The 14,037-nt window shown below is 48.9% G+C and overlaps 7 protein-coding genes and 1 non-coding gene across 8 annotated transcripts; 4 read left to right on the top strand and 4 right to left on the bottom strand.

Moving 5' to 3' along the window:
* Positions 1 to 629: 629 nt before the first annotated feature.
* On the top strand, positions 630 to 1,066 carry GGI43DRAFT_431308 (uncharacterized protein; the record flags this gene model as incomplete). Its single annotated transcript, XM_083209390.1, has 2 exons — positions 630 to 891; positions 949 to 1,066. The coding sequence occupies 2 exons, from the start codon at positions 630 to 632 to the stop codon at positions 957 to 959; spliced, it is 273 nt and encodes a 90-aa protein (XP_083064359.1). The 3' UTR covers positions 960 to 1,066.
* Positions 1,067 to 1,385: 319 nt separating this feature from the next.
* GGI43DRAFT_254907 (MFS general substrate transporter) lies at positions 1,386 to 3,675 on the bottom strand. Its single transcript, XM_083200882.1, has 3 exons — positions 3,336 to 3,675; positions 2,984 to 3,271; positions 1,386 to 2,904 (listed from the first exon to the last, which is right to left on the bottom strand). Exons 1-3 carry the CDS (start codon positions 3,551 to 3,553, stop codon positions 1,653 to 1,655), a joined length of 1,758 nt encoding a protein of 585 aa, XP_083064358.1. The 5' UTR covers positions 3,554 to 3,675; the 3' UTR covers positions 1,386 to 1,652.
* Positions 3,676 to 4,409, bottom strand: GGI43DRAFT_254906 (uncharacterized protein). The gene has a single exon (XM_083200881.1). The coding sequence runs from the start codon at positions 4,299 to 4,301 to the stop codon at positions 3,798 to 3,800; it is 504 nt and encodes a 167-aa protein (XP_083064357.1). The 5' UTR covers positions 4,302 to 4,409; the 3' UTR covers positions 3,676 to 3,797.
* Positions 4,410 to 5,371, top strand: GGI43DRAFT_254912 (CFEM domain-containing protein). The gene is made up of 2 exons (XM_083200883.1): positions 4,410 to 4,752; positions 4,825 to 5,371. Exons 1-2 carry the CDS (start codon positions 4,518 to 4,520, stop codon positions 5,181 to 5,183), a joined length of 594 nt encoding a protein of 197 aa, XP_083064356.1. The 5' UTR covers positions 4,410 to 4,517; the 3' UTR covers positions 5,184 to 5,371.
* A 679-nt stretch (positions 5,372 to 6,050) lies between these two features.
* Positions 6,051 to 7,738, top strand: GGI43DRAFT_254934 (Myb/SANT-like DNA-binding domain-containing protein). Its single transcript, XM_083200885.1, has 2 exons — positions 6,051 to 6,672; positions 6,736 to 7,738. The coding sequence occupies exons 1-2, from the start codon at positions 6,298 to 6,300 to the stop codon at positions 7,609 to 7,611; spliced, it is 1,251 nt and encodes a 416-aa protein (XP_083064355.1). The 5' UTR covers positions 6,051 to 6,297; the 3' UTR covers positions 7,612 to 7,738.
* Positions 7,739 to 10,657: 2,919 nt separating this feature from the next.
* Positions 10,658 to 10,760, bottom strand: GGI43DRAFT_t46. The gene has a single exon. It is a non-coding gene; the product is annotated as a tRNA-Ile (tRNA).
* A 3-nt stretch (positions 10,761 to 10,763) lies between these two features.
* GGI43DRAFT_396814 (GNAT family N-acetyltransferase) lies at positions 10,764 to 12,355 on the top strand. Its single transcript, XM_083205025.1, has 2 exons — positions 10,764 to 11,697; positions 11,770 to 12,355. Exons 1-2 carry the CDS (start codon positions 11,184 to 11,186, stop codon positions 12,132 to 12,134), a joined length of 879 nt encoding a protein of 292 aa, XP_083064354.1. The 5' UTR covers positions 10,764 to 11,183; the 3' UTR covers positions 12,135 to 12,355.
* Positions 12,348 to 13,942, bottom strand: GGI43DRAFT_396812 (coiled-coil-helix-coiled-coil-helix domain-containing protein). The gene is made up of 3 exons (XM_083205024.1): positions 13,407 to 13,942; positions 12,962 to 13,340; positions 12,348 to 12,902 (listed from the first exon to the last, which is right to left on the bottom strand). The coding sequence occupies exons 1-3, from the start codon at positions 13,612 to 13,614 to the stop codon at positions 12,608 to 12,610; spliced, it is 882 nt and encodes a 293-aa protein (XP_083064353.1). The 5' UTR covers positions 13,615 to 13,942; the 3' UTR covers positions 12,348 to 12,607.
* Between the last annotated feature and the right edge of the window lie 95 nt (positions 13,943 to 14,037).

The following is a 14,037-nucleotide window of genomic DNA, read 5'->3' as shown; positions in this document are numbered from 1 at the left end:
CTCTGCCTAGGATTATTGTAACTTGAGATTTAAGACATATTACTGTGTGATCTGCGTTTCAAATAATATCATTACACGCTGATACGATATAGAGCTTACGTAAGTTAGAGATTGAGGTAGTAATATTGTACGAAGTAGGTGTAAGATGATAATAACGGCTCACATATAAATATGCCTGTAAGTTCAACACAAGAGAGGCATGACAATCATCATTTAAAGAATACATTCTATTAAAAAACGCTTCAACTTTTATTTTTGACTCATACTTCCCACCAAAAGCATAAATATGCCTCTTCCGCTTATATTATTAATGGGCATCAATTCACTGCCAGTTGGAGTGACAGTGCTAGCCTCGCTGCTCGCAACGTCAGCTTTTGGCTCCCTGAGTCTCCAGATAGAGATTTACACAGGCCACTTGGTAGCGTAGCTGTCCCTAGCCATGAGAATACAACGGCAGATATGCGGTTCAACTCTTCGCCCTCGCTCCGGATCACCGTGGGCCGCCCCTCTACTCTCCAAAGGGTTGCACTCAGATCTGGAACGACACACATAGCGGTGCTCCAAAGGACGGATCTATCTGGCTCCCAATACCTGTAAACGATAACTATGTGTGTCTAGGGGATGTCGTTATGCCAGGACATACGACACCACCCAGCAACAAAGATATCTGGTGCGTGCGTATCGAACTTGTGGAGCAGGCCAGCTTTGCTTCCAACAGCGTGTGGGATAGTAAAGGACCTGGCTCCGTTGCCAAGGTATCAATTTGGGAGATTCCTCCTAAAGAGAGCAAAGAGCCTAGACCTAATTACATTTTCCTCGGAACTATCCGTGCAAGTCAAAACTACGACGCGCCAGACTCGAGCCTTGCCAAAGTTGTAAAGCCTAAAGACTGTAAGTCATAGTCGTCTGAACTGTATAACTTAAATTCAATACTGAACATAGCTTTAGTTATATTTTGATTGAGAGGAGAGATGATTGTGAGGGAAAGATCTGGACATTGTTCAAAACTAGGGGGCTGGAACTACCAGATATATTGTAATTTGGGAATTAACAAGGCATACGATAGTAGCTCAACTCTACATTCTTATTTTATTTTCTTAGTAGTGCTGTGATCAATATTATATAAAATAGTTTATAAATAGGAGCACTGTTTAAATCGGGATCTTGTGCTGGCTATTGAATGCTTCATCAGCTGATACCGATGACTACCCAGGCCATGTAAGCCTCGCTTACTCGTATCTTGAAGATGTGACAACTTCATTCCTAGAAACATATATGACGCTAACATTTGCATAATACGTCGCAAATTAAATGTGCTACCCATGCAATGGCCCAATAAACATTTTTTATCATCCTTTCTAATTTCAAACAATACAAATAGCGAACACGATGCTCATAGGTATAATTTTACACAGAAAGGCCTCAAACCCTACTTGATATAACTACTTGTTATATTTTTACGCTTCTTTCTTTCTTAATTAATATGATACATACTAGCTCCATTACACTTAAAAACTTCCGAACTTTTTAGAGTTACCCCATGCTCAGCTATTATCTTTGCTATCATACCGAAATGCTACAAAGTGAAATGGGATAGCTATGCTTCAGAAATAACCAAAGATAGGCGGTAGATGTACTTGATCTTTCTTGGATCAGATGACATTGCCACGGGTCTGTTTAAGGTCGCGAAGCTTAATGTCTCGCCACATCCACGTACATCCCCAGCCAACCACTATGAAGCACACACTAGTAATTAGCATAAGGCGCTGAGACTCTCCGTACGCAATGGCAATACCATGCCGGATTTCCGAACCAACGGGATATCCTAGCTGAGTGTAGATATTGCCGTAGATTGCGTCCACGGGAGTACCAGCTGGAAGATTCTTGATCAAGTTCTTCCTGAATGTGCCAGTCCAGATGGCAGCGGCAATCGTTGATCCGATGGCGCTACCAATGCTAGAGAAGAGGTCAAGGATGGCCATAATAACGGCGACATGCTGATGATCCGAAGGAGCCATCATAGCCATCTCTCCGGCGACCACCATAGGGCCACCAGCAAAAGCAACGAAGATTTGAGTCATAACAACATAGCCAATACTCGAATCAGGCTGTCGGAATTGTATCATGAGGCCAACACCAAGAAGCGTGAGAGGAAGCGCATACAGAGTCGCGGTCCACTTGAATCTGCCAGTAAAGCGAGTAAAGTAAGCAAGGACGAGAGCCGCGAAGCATGAGCCGACGCGGTAAATGTTACCAATGTAAGTGGCTTTGGTAATACCGGTTTCCCAGACGACAAGTAACATGGAGGAGAAATAGCTGCCCCAGATCGATGAATTGGCAAACACGAAAAAGAACATCATGCCCGCGAAGAACACCGTCCGATCCATCAGCAAATTTACAGGGATGAATTTGACAGGCGCTAGATATGCCTCATAAAACACAAAGGCAATGATAAGAATGCCTCCAACGATGATGAAAGCAATGATGATTGGCGCACGCCACTGTTCGGCTTGGTATGAGTAGATAGAGAAAGAAAGCAAAAATAAGGCCATTCCAGTAGCAAGAACAAGAATACCGATCAAATCCACATCAATGCAGTACTTCTTGACAGCGGTAAGAGTGAGCCGGCCGGATTTGTGTGCAATCAATCCCTGCTTGCGAGCTTTGACGTGGTTCCAAATGAACAATGCACCCAGAGGACCGACAACAACCGGAGTCACAATGGACCAGATTCCAAAACCCCATCGCCAACCAATATGGGCAATTACACTGTCTGCAATTGGTCCACCAGCGAAAGTGGTAGCGATATAAGGGGATGTTGCAAAGGCAAGCATCAGGGGTCGGTTTATAAGGGAGGTGGTATCGGCGATGAAGATGGTAATGCAGTAGCTGACGCCTTGGGATCTAAAGAGGTGCAAATATCGTTAGTCAACTCGGAAATCTCAGCAGTAAAAGAGAAAAGAAAAGAAAAAACACAACTTACCCAATAGACGAAAACACTTGAGCTGCAGCATAGGTCTCAACGTTATTACAGGCAGCCATCATGATAAATCCAATAACCCAGATCAACAACATCAGGAGCAACCCCTGAGGCCTACCCCAAGTATCGAGAATCTTGGCCAGTGGAAGTTTGGTGAGGCCACCGAATAGACTAGCCATAATACCCGTCGCTGCTGTCAATGAATGCTGCTGAAAAGAACTTGTGACGAAGGGGGTCAGAGCACCGGTGACAACCTCCTCGATCGATATGATGAAGTAGATGAGCCAAATACTACAAGAGTCATATCCAAATTAGTTCACTATCATACTTGCTTGATTTTGTCATATTATCTCACATAATATATGCGCCAACCATGCTCCGTGTTGACCAGACCTGAGCCGCCGCTTCAATCTTTTGGACACCATCTTGAACATGTTCGTCCACGCCACTGCTCAAGTCATGCTTCTCTGAAATTTCAGCGGGATCCTTGTGTGTTGTGCCTTTTTCATCGGCAATTTCTGGCGCAGCTGTGGTTATCTCCCCCTCGGGAGCAGTCTTTGAAAACAAACCCATTGTAAATAATGAGTAGGGTTTCGTCACGGTCGACCAACGCTTACAGCGAAGTAAAGGTCAAGACTAGAGTCGAGAAGAAGGGGACGGCAGATAACGAGCTAGGGCATTTTCGGGCTGGGAATCGGCTCCGACGGGCTTTTATATCTTTGCAATTTTTTTTTCTTGTGCGGTGGCATGGCTTGGCAAGCGTGGCAGAGTGGTAAAGCTAGCAGAAACAGACAATAATGCTTGTGGCCAAGGCGATCTAAAGCGGCAGGGTTTCCTGAGAAAATGCCTCTCGGAGAGCGATCGGGTTACGAAAACGCGGCATACAAGCGTTGACATGAACAGAAAGTATGCCGTTCAGCGTAGGAATGTCAGGGATCATGACCGCGGCCCCTCTCTTCGCGCATCCTCCGAGGGTATGTGGCCGGGATGGCATCCAATAAGTTGATCTTATCTGATCATCAGATAAAATTTTTATCAGATCATATCCACCAGCATCACCAATCCCGCCAGTCACAGCACACCGCCGAGCTTCAGCTTCGTATAGCGCCAACACTTCGCCAGCACTTACCGTTTTAGCTTGAGTCCGGGTGGGTGCCAAGGCATCACTCGGCGAATATGCACTATTGGACCAAGCCGCATGTGAAATTAGAGTACCTAATAAGCATCCGAGCGATTTCGGCTGGGACGACGCTTGTTCCTGTTTAGCACCTGTTGGACGGATAAGGTTAATTGGAGAGGTTCTAGACAAAAGGCCGGACATTGATGTCAAAAGTCCCTTGGCCTGGGCGCCTTGCCGCGCGATTTAGAAAACTCTTTGGGCTACATTATGCTGCGTATCCCCCTACCAAGCTGAAGGATTTGACAATTCTTTCTCAAATTAAGCTATATTCTTTTTCTTTCTTTTTCTTTTGGGCAATCTTACTTAATTACCTACTGAAAGCTCTTTTCCTAGGCAAATTGCGCTTCAACTCACATCATGAAGACGACTACACTCCTCGTTGCTGCCTCCATGGCTGGCGCTGTGGCCGCACAGAGTCTAACAGACTACTTTCCAAAGTGTTCCATAGACTGTCTTGAAGATGCGACTAAGAAGGCAACCGACTGCTCAACAACTGACGCAGTTTGTTTCTGTGTCCAGAGCAACTACGAGGCCATCTATAACTCGGGACTTGCATGTGTCCTCAAAGACTGTGGCAATGATGTTGCCGTCGGTAAGATTCCACTTTTCGAGCAGATGAAAGCAAACAGCATTTGGCGTAAACTAACTAACATGCACAATACAGACAAGGTCCTCCCCGCTGCTATCCAGTTCTGCTCCGCTGCTACCTCTTCTGCGGCTGCAGCGGCCACAGCCACAGCCTCAGATAGTTCTGCATCTACTACCGCTGCCACAACTCCTCAATCTACGCACGCGAGTCAAACCGCGGAAGCAACGGAGACGACAACCCCACAGACGACATCATCTTCTCAGTCATCCGCATTGCCCACAACAACTGCTGCTGTAAGCTCGAATACCGTGGCATCTGGTAGACCTGCGTCGACTACACGCGCCACGACTTCGCTAAGCACTGCCGCTGCGGCTGCTGCGAACCCATTGGTCACCGCCGCAATGCTTATTGCCGGCGCAGTGGCCATGATCTAAGAGTTATATGACCGAAATTGATGCTTTGCCCTCTACGAGGTACATGTACTGTTTTTGATTCAGATCGGAGGCCCGATAGGAAACCAGGGTCCTGGGATAGCCCACCTTGATCTGGAGAAACATGTATGACATGTAGGGGCATGTGGATATCTAAACTTTGTCATCCTTTCTAATATTAATTAAAATTGGACCAGCTTTGCATGGAGGTGCTGATTATAGGTTGGGACAGAGATAATTTTTAATAGATATATATATGTCGTGGCTTTACCCTTTTGCTGCATGTAGTTGCAAGTACCTTAGCTATGCCGCGAAACGAGTCAGCTAAGCTGGCATCTGCCTGTCCTCATATACGTGTAATATCAATGATGGCAGATCGATGGCCCATCGTAAACGAATGTTTCGTACCCGGTACTTGGCTAGTACAAGGGCCGTCTGTCAAAACAACGCTCTGCCGCCGGACTGGCGGTGTCCCAGGCCGCAAATCATGTGGCCGCAGTCCATGATGTCAGCGGACTGCCAGCGTATTAGCGCTTGTCAAAAAGCCGCAGCAGCACACATGCAGCTGGCGCGGACCCTTATAGGCGCCAAAGTACCGGGTACATGCAGCACCGAAAAATAATCGCCCCCCGTCCAGCGCATCAGACGATGACCAGCATCAATCAATCTGCGGTTTCAGAAAGCCTCCATCTCCCGTGCAACTTCTGTGCATGCCAACCACGCCTTGGATCGGTTTACGTGGCGTCCACGGCGCGATGGAGACTGGCGAGCAGAGCCGGCGAAAAAGGGACATCCACGTGACCCCTTTGCGCAGAGCCATGTGGACGCCAAGGGACCAAAACCCGACCACCCCACTGGCCCGTATGCGGCAGGTCACGATTCTGGCTGGCGCTGACCCAGCAGAGCGCCTCGACCCGACTCTCTGCTCTGCCGTGCTGGATTCTGCTCGAAACCCCGAAAACTTATATCCCCAGAGCCGCCGTGCTGCTGCTTCACACGGGCCTGCCGATAAGGGGGTCTCGCCGTGTTTGCCTGCGAGCCTCGAAATCCCGTGACCGTAATCCGGCTACGGATGACCGCCGCCCGGCTTTAGGGACTGATCTGATCTGATCCCGCCATGTCTGAAGACGACATCGACCTCGCCGGCCAGGATGCTCAAGGGCCCGGCCGTGTCGATCGCGACCGCCGAGCGCCGAGATTCAGCTGGACGCCCGCCTACGAGACCACGTTCTTCCGCAGCCTGTGCGAGAGCGTGCAGCTGGGCATGCGAGAGAACAGCAGCTTCAAGGCCGAGGCGTGGGAACGCGCCGCCCAGGCCCTCCAGGAGCATCACGGCGCCTATCCGGCTAAAAGCCACCTGATCAACAAGAGCGATAATGCCCGCAAGCGATTTCGACTGTGGCGAGGTCTGCGAGAAGACCCGGAGTTTTTGTACAATGCCCAGACGAGGACTGTGACGGCGACCGAGGAAGCATGGAAAGCGCATATCGAGGTTAGTTGGGCCGCAGCTCGCCCACACGCCTGTCGCCGACGCCGGTTTGCTGATTTGACATAGCGCGAGCCTTTGTCGCGAGCCCTCAGGGGAAGGCCGTTTGACCACGAAGAATTTATGGAAGTGCTGTATCCGGACGTTGTTGGGTCCGGCGGTGCGCCTAAGAGGATCATGAAGCCCCGGCGGAAGACTGACGGCCAGCCTTGCGACGATTCGGAGATGCCGGGTACAGGGGTTTTGAATCTTCAGGCCGACTCGACACCTCTAATAGTACAAGACACCACTGATGGGCAGGGCCAAGCACCGTCGCCACAGAAGGGCTCCCAGAATCAAGCCTCGGTAGCTATTCCATCCGCATCAGGCGCTCAACAACGTCCCACCACCGCGCCCTCTGTACCACGCAACCTAACCGCTGGGCAGGCAACGGTTCTCACACCTCCTGAAGACTCGCAGCCTCAAAGCCGGAAGCGACCCTCGCCCATGGCTTCGTTGCAGTCTGTTGACTTTTCTCAGCAAGCGTCTGGACCGACCCTGTCACAATCAGCACTACCAAACTCGCCAGAAAAGCGCCGTCGACTATCCCATCGAGAGGAGAGCAGCGCAAGTACAAGCGTACCCGCGCCTCTATTAGGCTCTTCTCTCCCAGCCACGGGGACGAAATCGACTCCCGAGACTCGATCTCGTCCGGAAACCCAGGCGGCCCATCTTCAGACGATTATCGAAGCGCTTGACTACTTTTCCAAGGCAAGCAGGTCGCGTATGTGGAGGGAAGAGGCAGTCGATCTGCTATTTAAAGACTTTGCCGACGAGGATGCGGATCTGAAGATTAACATATCAGAGAATGTTTTGAGCGACGAGCACAAGGCCATGGTGTTTTGCAAGATGCCCCTGCATTTGCGGCAGCACTGGGTCAAAAAGCTTCGTGGCACCAAGCCATAAAGACGGCGACTTTAGAGATATCCCCCTCTTTGACCCTGCATCGCAGGACAGGACCATGAAACTGATTTTTTGTATGAAAGACCAGGCGGAGCAGTACTACTGTTGGAGTTTTAAACATTTAGCGGCGTGATGGTGTCGAGACTCATTTGGAGAGGCGTGTTGAGAGATACCATGATACCCCGATTCGCGGCGTTGGAATCACATTTGCATTTCAGCGAAGATTGTTGTCGTTATTATATAATGCGGACGGCCGAATGGCGTTGTGTTATTGCATTCATATTTTGACTGTTCTCATGAGCAACTTCTTGCGTATACCTTTTTTTTTTTTTTTTCCCTTTTTTACACATTACTTTTCTTTTTCTCTCTTATGTTTCAACTTATATATATACCTACCTTTCAAGCTGACAAGCTCTTTTTTTGTTCGAAGACGAGTGGAGGTTAGAGGAGGCTATCGGTCATTTTTGGATGAATAGCTCTTTTGTATCAAACCGTTTCAAATTGAAAAGAAAAAAAACCCCCATGAAAAAAAAATATTAGATAGCATAACTGCTTCCGTGTGAAGGGATACGCAATTGGTTTGTGCTCGCGCTGTGGAGAGAAGACACTATGCAATATTGGCGTAGTAGGTATTATTCAAATCATATTACCATGTTTTTTATCCACCACTCGTGAGCCAATCCATCTGCGAACCATCGCGGGGTTCATTATTCATGAGTTACATTGCGATATTTTCGACGTGGGTTGGCGAGTAATGCGACAAAGTGGATTGCCCAAGAGGAGACTCTCGTGGTTGTTACCAGCAAGTCATTGGAGCTCTCTGCAGCTGGGCCCTGGCTCTGTTTTAGTTACGTGACCAGCACACCTTTGTGGCTTGTTTCCCATCTAAAACATGCATAATAACCCCTGTCCTAGAACCCCGTAGAACAGCATCTTCCGTGGCCCCAAGCCGGGATTGATGTAATCGAGGCCGGTTTTTTTTGTGCCAAGGCACGATACGAGCACAGACTTTAGATCGCCTCGATGCCGCGGCCGGGGTCGAGCCGCATACGTCATCATCACAGCTCTGAGACATGTTAGTAGATTTTTTGGCGTGACTTTGCGTTTGCGTCACATGAATCTGCTGCGTTGTCTGCTGTTTGGGCACGGGTTTAGTCTGATACTTAAAGTCGATGCAATCCTTCCTCCTGATCGTGGAAAGCTAAAATCGACATCCCGTCAATCAATACCAGTGCCAAATTCACCACTTTGACCTCAATTGCTGCATTTGCGCCTTTGTCTCCCTTTTCAATTCATCAAACATTAACCAGTAAGTGAGCATGCGACCCTCCCACCTTGGAGTAAGATTCGAGAATGGCTCCTAACAACGAGGAATAGTGTCTTACGCCGACGCTGCTGCAAAGGGTGCCAGACAGAGCCCTGAAGAGGTAAGCCACACATGAACCCTTCAATTATTTCTCCAGTTATCACTCTCAATAAAAGATGGTCAATTCGTCAGAGGGAGAAAATCAAAATCCGAGGCTTTATCTGCGCTTCTGTGTGTGTTCTGGTAGCTGATGATGTCATAGGCCGCTGCCCCTCAACTCCCCGAAATCATCCCCAATGAATCCGCCTCCACAGCCTCTCTCATCGACGTCGATCTCCCCAGCGTGCACACCGTCAACTCAGACTTCCTCGAGCAGGAAATCAAGACCGAGACCCAGGCCGAGCGCATCAGGCAGGAGGAGGAAGCCGTGCGGGCTCGCGAGGCCGCCAAGCGAAAGGCCTCCAGCAAGGCCAAGAAGGCCGACTCTTGGATCACGCGCAAATTCTCGCAGCTTTCTGACAGCAGCGTCACGGTCATTGCCATCGCCAACGTTGCTGGCATCGTGGGAGTTAGTGGCTTCCTGGGCTATCGCGCGTGGGGTCTGTATGAGAAGAGCAGACTGGACATGAAGCATGTCGGTTTTGGCGTTGGCGTGCTGGCTGCTGTCGGTGCCGTAGAGGCGTTGCTGGGTCGCTATCTTTACAGGGGCAGGAATGATTGATTCTTCTACATAAGAAAATGATGAACTTGGCGGGCGAGTTGCTTTTTTGGTTTTATTGCGGTTCATGTCCTTCTTTTTTCCGAGGACTAGGCGTCTGGGTTATGGAAGAGCTTGGCAGTTGATTCTATCTCGACTCTGATTGAGGCCATTATCATCACTATGGCCAATAAATATACAAAACAACGAACATAAATACATATTATGATTAATTTATTTCCTACTCCGGTGGCAATTTTACACCTTTGAGCCCAGCTGGTGAAGAATACTCAGGCACATTTGACTTCTCAGCAGAGCAACTTCTTCTCAGAATTATAATTTTGTGAATGAGCATCCAATAGCATTATTATGCTCTCATCAAAAACCAATTAGAACTTTTTCGTATCTACAGGATATTTCTTCTCAAACTGCATACAGAAGCAACAAAGAGCTACCCTAAAGCTCAATTTGGGACACTTAATTTTGATGTCTCAATGGCAAAAAGACGCCAAATTGGACTAAAGCCTTATAATGAATGACTGAATAGATTACTTACAAACTCATTCCTTCATCTTTGAACAACTCTCGAAGGAGCTGCTCAAGAAGCTTGAGTTGATTACCGTTTTGCATTCACGTAGAAGCCATCCGTCGTCACGCATTTCGTCTCTAGTTTCACGGTTTTGGTAAGATAGACCATAGGCAACTGAGAAAGAGCTCAAAGCTATCCACAATACTCTGTAATGAAGCTAACAACTAAGATCAACCTATCGGAGCATTTTTTGACATGTGGGCATTTGTTTAGAACCTATTAAGCGCGTATCCACCAGGGCAGCACAGAAGTTTCCATGAGCTTCGTAAATGAACCCGTAACCGTTGTAAAAGCAGATTGCTAGTTATAAGGCTCAAACTTGAGCAAAAAGATTGTGGTAAAGATGCTGTGTAGTATAGCTGCTTCAACGACATCTACCAAGCAAGACAAACGAATACATACATAAACATATAGCCATGTAAAAAAATTCACAAGTCGACGCAAAAAAAGAAACTTTTGCTCATAGCAGGGCTTGAACCTGCGACCTCCGCATTACCAACATTGGAGCCATGAGACTCGAAATATTAGTACGAAGCTCTAACCAACTGAGCTATACGAGCTATCTGGGCGAGCTTCCCGTGAATGAACATATGAAGGCTGGCATTGAACAAGACGCACACTCGCAGATTCATGCTCGGCATCCTATGGCTGACCAATAACAAGGCCTCTTCCTTATCAGCAGGGTGACGTCATCGTCAGCATCCCACGCGGCGGCTTTCTCATCTCATCTCATCCTCCCTCTTACAATGCAGTCAACCATGGATAGATCCTTTAGCCAGACAGTCTCCATTCCATCGACTGAGGATAGAAAGGAAGAGGAGGAAGAATAAGTATAAAACTCGAAGAGCAGTGCGTAGCCAACCAACGTGTGCCGAGGATACCGAGCAACCCTTATATAAAGCTAGGAGCTTCTCTCCATATCTCTCATTTGCCTCTTCATTCCTTCACAAAGCCTGAATAATTTCCGTCTCTCACCAGCCCCCATGCTGCCTCTCAAGTCCAAATCCCGCCTCAACACCCTCATGAAGTCCCTCCGGCTGCGCCGCGCACGCGACGAAGATGTCCCCGCCATGGCAGCGCTCGACGTTACTGCCTTCCTCGACAGTCCCATGCACAAGGCCATGTTCCCCAAGCGCCTGCGTATAAAGCCCGGCATCCAGGATCAGCTCGAGTGGAACATCTCGCGGATGCGCAAGGGCCTTGCCGACCCGAATCTGCACTATCTCGTTGTGCTAGCTGATGCGCCTGAGGAGGGGGAGATTATCGTAGGATGCGCCGAGTGGTCAGCGCCGGCGGCGGATGGCTGTGGTGCCGGAGAGCTTGAAGAAGAAGAGGGCAAGACTGCGGAGGAGAGGGCAAAAGATATGGAGATGAGGCTGGCGAGGCTGCCACCGTTCTTGGATAAGGGGGCCTTGCTGGATGCCAACGATGAAGTGACGGAGTTGATTGAAAAGTCCAAGGAGGCGTTTAAGGGGGAGAATAGGCATAACATGTGGAGTGAGTATATCCATTTTACGTCTATTATACTGAGTTTCTAAGGATACCCTTCTAACTGCAAGCCACATGTAGCCCTCAACTCCATCTCAGTAGACGGCGACTATCGAGGTATCGGCATCGGCAAGATGATGACACGATGGGGAATGGACAGGGCAGACGAAGACAAGAAGGGCATATGGATCATCTCGTCTTCCCTGGGCCAGCAGCTGTACAAGTCGCTGGGATTCAAGCAAGTTGCCGAGGGATCGAGACTGGGCGAGCCGCAGTATCTCATGCTGAAATTTTATGAACCAAAGCCCGAGCTCGCACCTGAGCCTGAGCTTGTGCCCGAGATTAAGGCCATGGCTGTACCTCAGCCTGTACCTGTTCTTGAGGCTATGCCCGTGGCTGAGCCTATACCTGAGCCTGGGCTGAATGGGGTGAGCACTACGGCGTAACAGGTATTATCGGAGGAATATGGAATTTTTTGGATAGGTTGAAATTTGGATGGTTAGAATGGCGTTGGGTTGATGGTTGGATTTTTTTTTTTTTTTTTTTTTGAATCTTTTGACATTTTTGCATACCGTAGATAGGTTGTCAGCACATGCTAGGTAGTTTGGGCGTATAATCTCAGCGTCAGCGTTTATAACAGCAATTGATAGTTTGAAAAGTCTGAAAAGTTGAATATCATAAATTGTCTGTGTGTTTATACAATATAGATGCAAGCCGTCTACTCTCCCATGGCATTTTTTGCGCACCATTCATGCAGTGTTGGAATACATCTGGCCCCGTATCATACAGACTGCGTAGTATACATCAAAGGCAATCCCCATTAAATCCGCCGATTGCCTCCATTTTATTGCTCCTTTTATATCTCCAAACACCGTGATTTTGTTTTGTTTTTGTCTCTTTACTTCTTCTATTACTTTATTTAATTCTGCTCCTTCTTTTCACCCTCTACTCTTGGGACTGAGCTCTCTACCAGCTTGACGCCAGGTAGGTTGTCGGTCTCAGCAGCATCTGCGTGACGGCCCTGAGCAGGTCTGTCTTCTCGGAGCTGTTGTCGGTCCTCTTCGGCAACGGGTGCGGCAGAGACCTCGGCGGGGGCAGCCTTTGTAGCGGGAGCAGCAGCAACCGCTTCACCAGCCTCGGCCTCAGCTGCTTCTTCGTCTTCAAGCTCAGAGCCGTAGATTTCGGGGTACTTTCGGAAACACTCTTGCATGCCCCTGTTATGTTGTCAGTCAATGTCTCTAATGCGAGCGTATATCATCCGGGCTGCTCATACTGGAACTTGTCAATGCAGTCCATGCCCTTGGGCTCCTCAGTAGAGTAGACGAAGCAGCTAAAGGCGGTCTTGAATTCCTCTCCGCAAGGGCCATGCGCCATACCACCCAAGCAGGGGCAGTCCCAGTTGATCTCTCCAGTTTCGGGGTTGAAGGCTCCCTCTTGGCTGGCCTCCTCCTCCAGGGCATCGGCAGATCCGCCAAAGCCAACAGCGCTCTGGGCGGGAGCTTCTGACTTGTCGTCGGTCTTGGGGGCCTCAGTCTTGGCGACAGCCGGCTCAGCAGCCTTGGGGCTAACATCTCTTCGCTTCTGCTCGATCAGGGCATCGACGGTGGGCAGCTCGTTATCGGTATAAGGCGCGGGAATGGGCAGGGCGTGAGCTGCTTCAAGAATCAGCAAAAAATCCAGACTTACACTTTGCTAGAGCTAAGAAAAAAAGGTCATACCCTCGGCCTCATCAGCAAATACAGAGCTTGTGTTATAGTAGTAAACACCGGCAACCGCCAGACCCCATCGAAGCCCAGAGCTCTTCCATGATCGAGACTTATCCGCGGGAGCAGTTGAGGCAAATCGCCGAGGGGCCGTTCGGATAGCGGCAGTGCGCAAACTGCTGGCAGCAGGCCGTGAGGCGTTTCTTAGTGCTGCACGGTACATTGTGGCTAGATTATTATATAAAGAGACAGGCAGAACGATCAATGGGGGAAAAGAGAGGTTAGTGGGCGAGGAGAAGAACAGCAATGGCTGTGGTTGGATATGTAATCGAAGGAAAAAAGATGGCCTGCATGACAAAATCGCCAAGATTGGTCAGCGCGAGCCTATCTCCAATTCCGTAGAGTGCTTGCGCCAAGCAAAAAATTGGCCCATTTAGCCGACAATTATCCGCCATGTAGGCCGCATGTAGACGAAGAGTCTCTGTATGCTTTCAGCAGCAAGGAGCACAAGCATTCCTCATATATGCCTGCAATTGTAGCGGCATTCCATGATGGGAAGATTATATGGGATATCAGGAATACTGGAGAAGATGGCTATGTAGGCCAAAATGCTCGATATGATCTGCGCCGTTGTACTCGACCCCAG

Source organism: Trichoderma evansii (genome assembly GCF_050947405.1).
Source record: "Trichoderma evansii strain SZMC 28006 chromosome Unknown GGI43scaffold_3, whole genome shotgun sequence".
NCBI classification, from domain to species: domain Eukaryota; kingdom Fungi; phylum Ascomycota; class Sordariomycetes; order Hypocreales; family Hypocreaceae; genus Trichoderma; species Trichoderma evansii.
Note: the sequence above shows the minus strand (reverse complement) of the source record. Positions and strands in the feature narration are given on the sequence as shown.

Bases quoted from the DNA above. Each gene is read 5' to 3' on its own strand.
- GGI43DRAFT_254907 (XM_083200882.1), bottom strand. From the start codon at position 3,553: ATGGGTTTGTTTTCAAAGACTGCTCCCGAGGGGGAGATAACCACAGCT. The intron at 3,272-3,335 runs GTGAGATAATAT...TGACTCTTGTAG, and splicing joins ATGGTTGGCGCATATATTAT to TATTTGGCTCATCTACTTCA. The intron at 2,905-2,983 runs GTAAGTTGTGTT...GCACCTCTTTAG, and splicing joins CAAGTGTTTTCGTCTATTGG to ATCCCAAGGCGTCAGCTACT.
- GGI43DRAFT_254912 (XM_083200883.1), top strand. From the start codon at position 4,518: ATGAAGACGACTACACTCCTCGTTGCTGCCTCCATGGCTGGCGCTGTG. The intron at 4,753-4,824 runs GTAAGATTCCAC...TGCACAATACAG, and splicing joins TGGCAATGATGTTGCCGTCG to ACAAGGTCCTCCCCGCTGCT.
- GGI43DRAFT_396814 (XM_083205025.1), top strand. From the start codon at position 11,184: ATGCTGCCTCTCAAGTCCAAATCCCGCCTCAACACCCTCATGAAGTCC. The intron at 11,698-11,769 runs GTGAGTATATCC...AGCCACATGTAG, and splicing joins GAATAGGCATAACATGTGGA to CCCTCAACTCCATCTCAGTA.
- GGI43DRAFT_254906 (XM_083200881.1), bottom strand. From the start codon at position 4,301: ATGTCCGGCCTTTTGTCTAGAACCTCTCCAATTAACCTTATCCGTCCA.
- GGI43DRAFT_254934 (XM_083200885.1), top strand. From the start codon at position 6,298: ATGTCTGAAGACGACATCGACCTCGCCGGCCAGGATGCTCAAGGGCCC. The intron at 6,673-6,735 runs GTTAGTTGGGCC...GATTTGACATAG, and splicing joins CATGGAAAGCGCATATCGAG to CGCGAGCCTTTGTCGCGAGC.
- GGI43DRAFT_396812 (XM_083205024.1), bottom strand. From the start codon at position 13,614: ATGTACCGTGCAGCACTAAGAAACGCCTCACGGCCTGCTGCCAGCAGT. The intron at 13,341-13,406 runs GTATGACCTTTT...TTCTTGAAGCAG, and splicing joins ATTTGCTGATGAGGCCGAGG to CTCACGCCCTGCCCATTCCC. The intron at 12,903-12,961 runs GTATGAGCAGCC...ACAACATAACAG, and splicing joins GACTGCATTGACAAGTTCCA to GGGCATGCAAGAGTGTTTCC.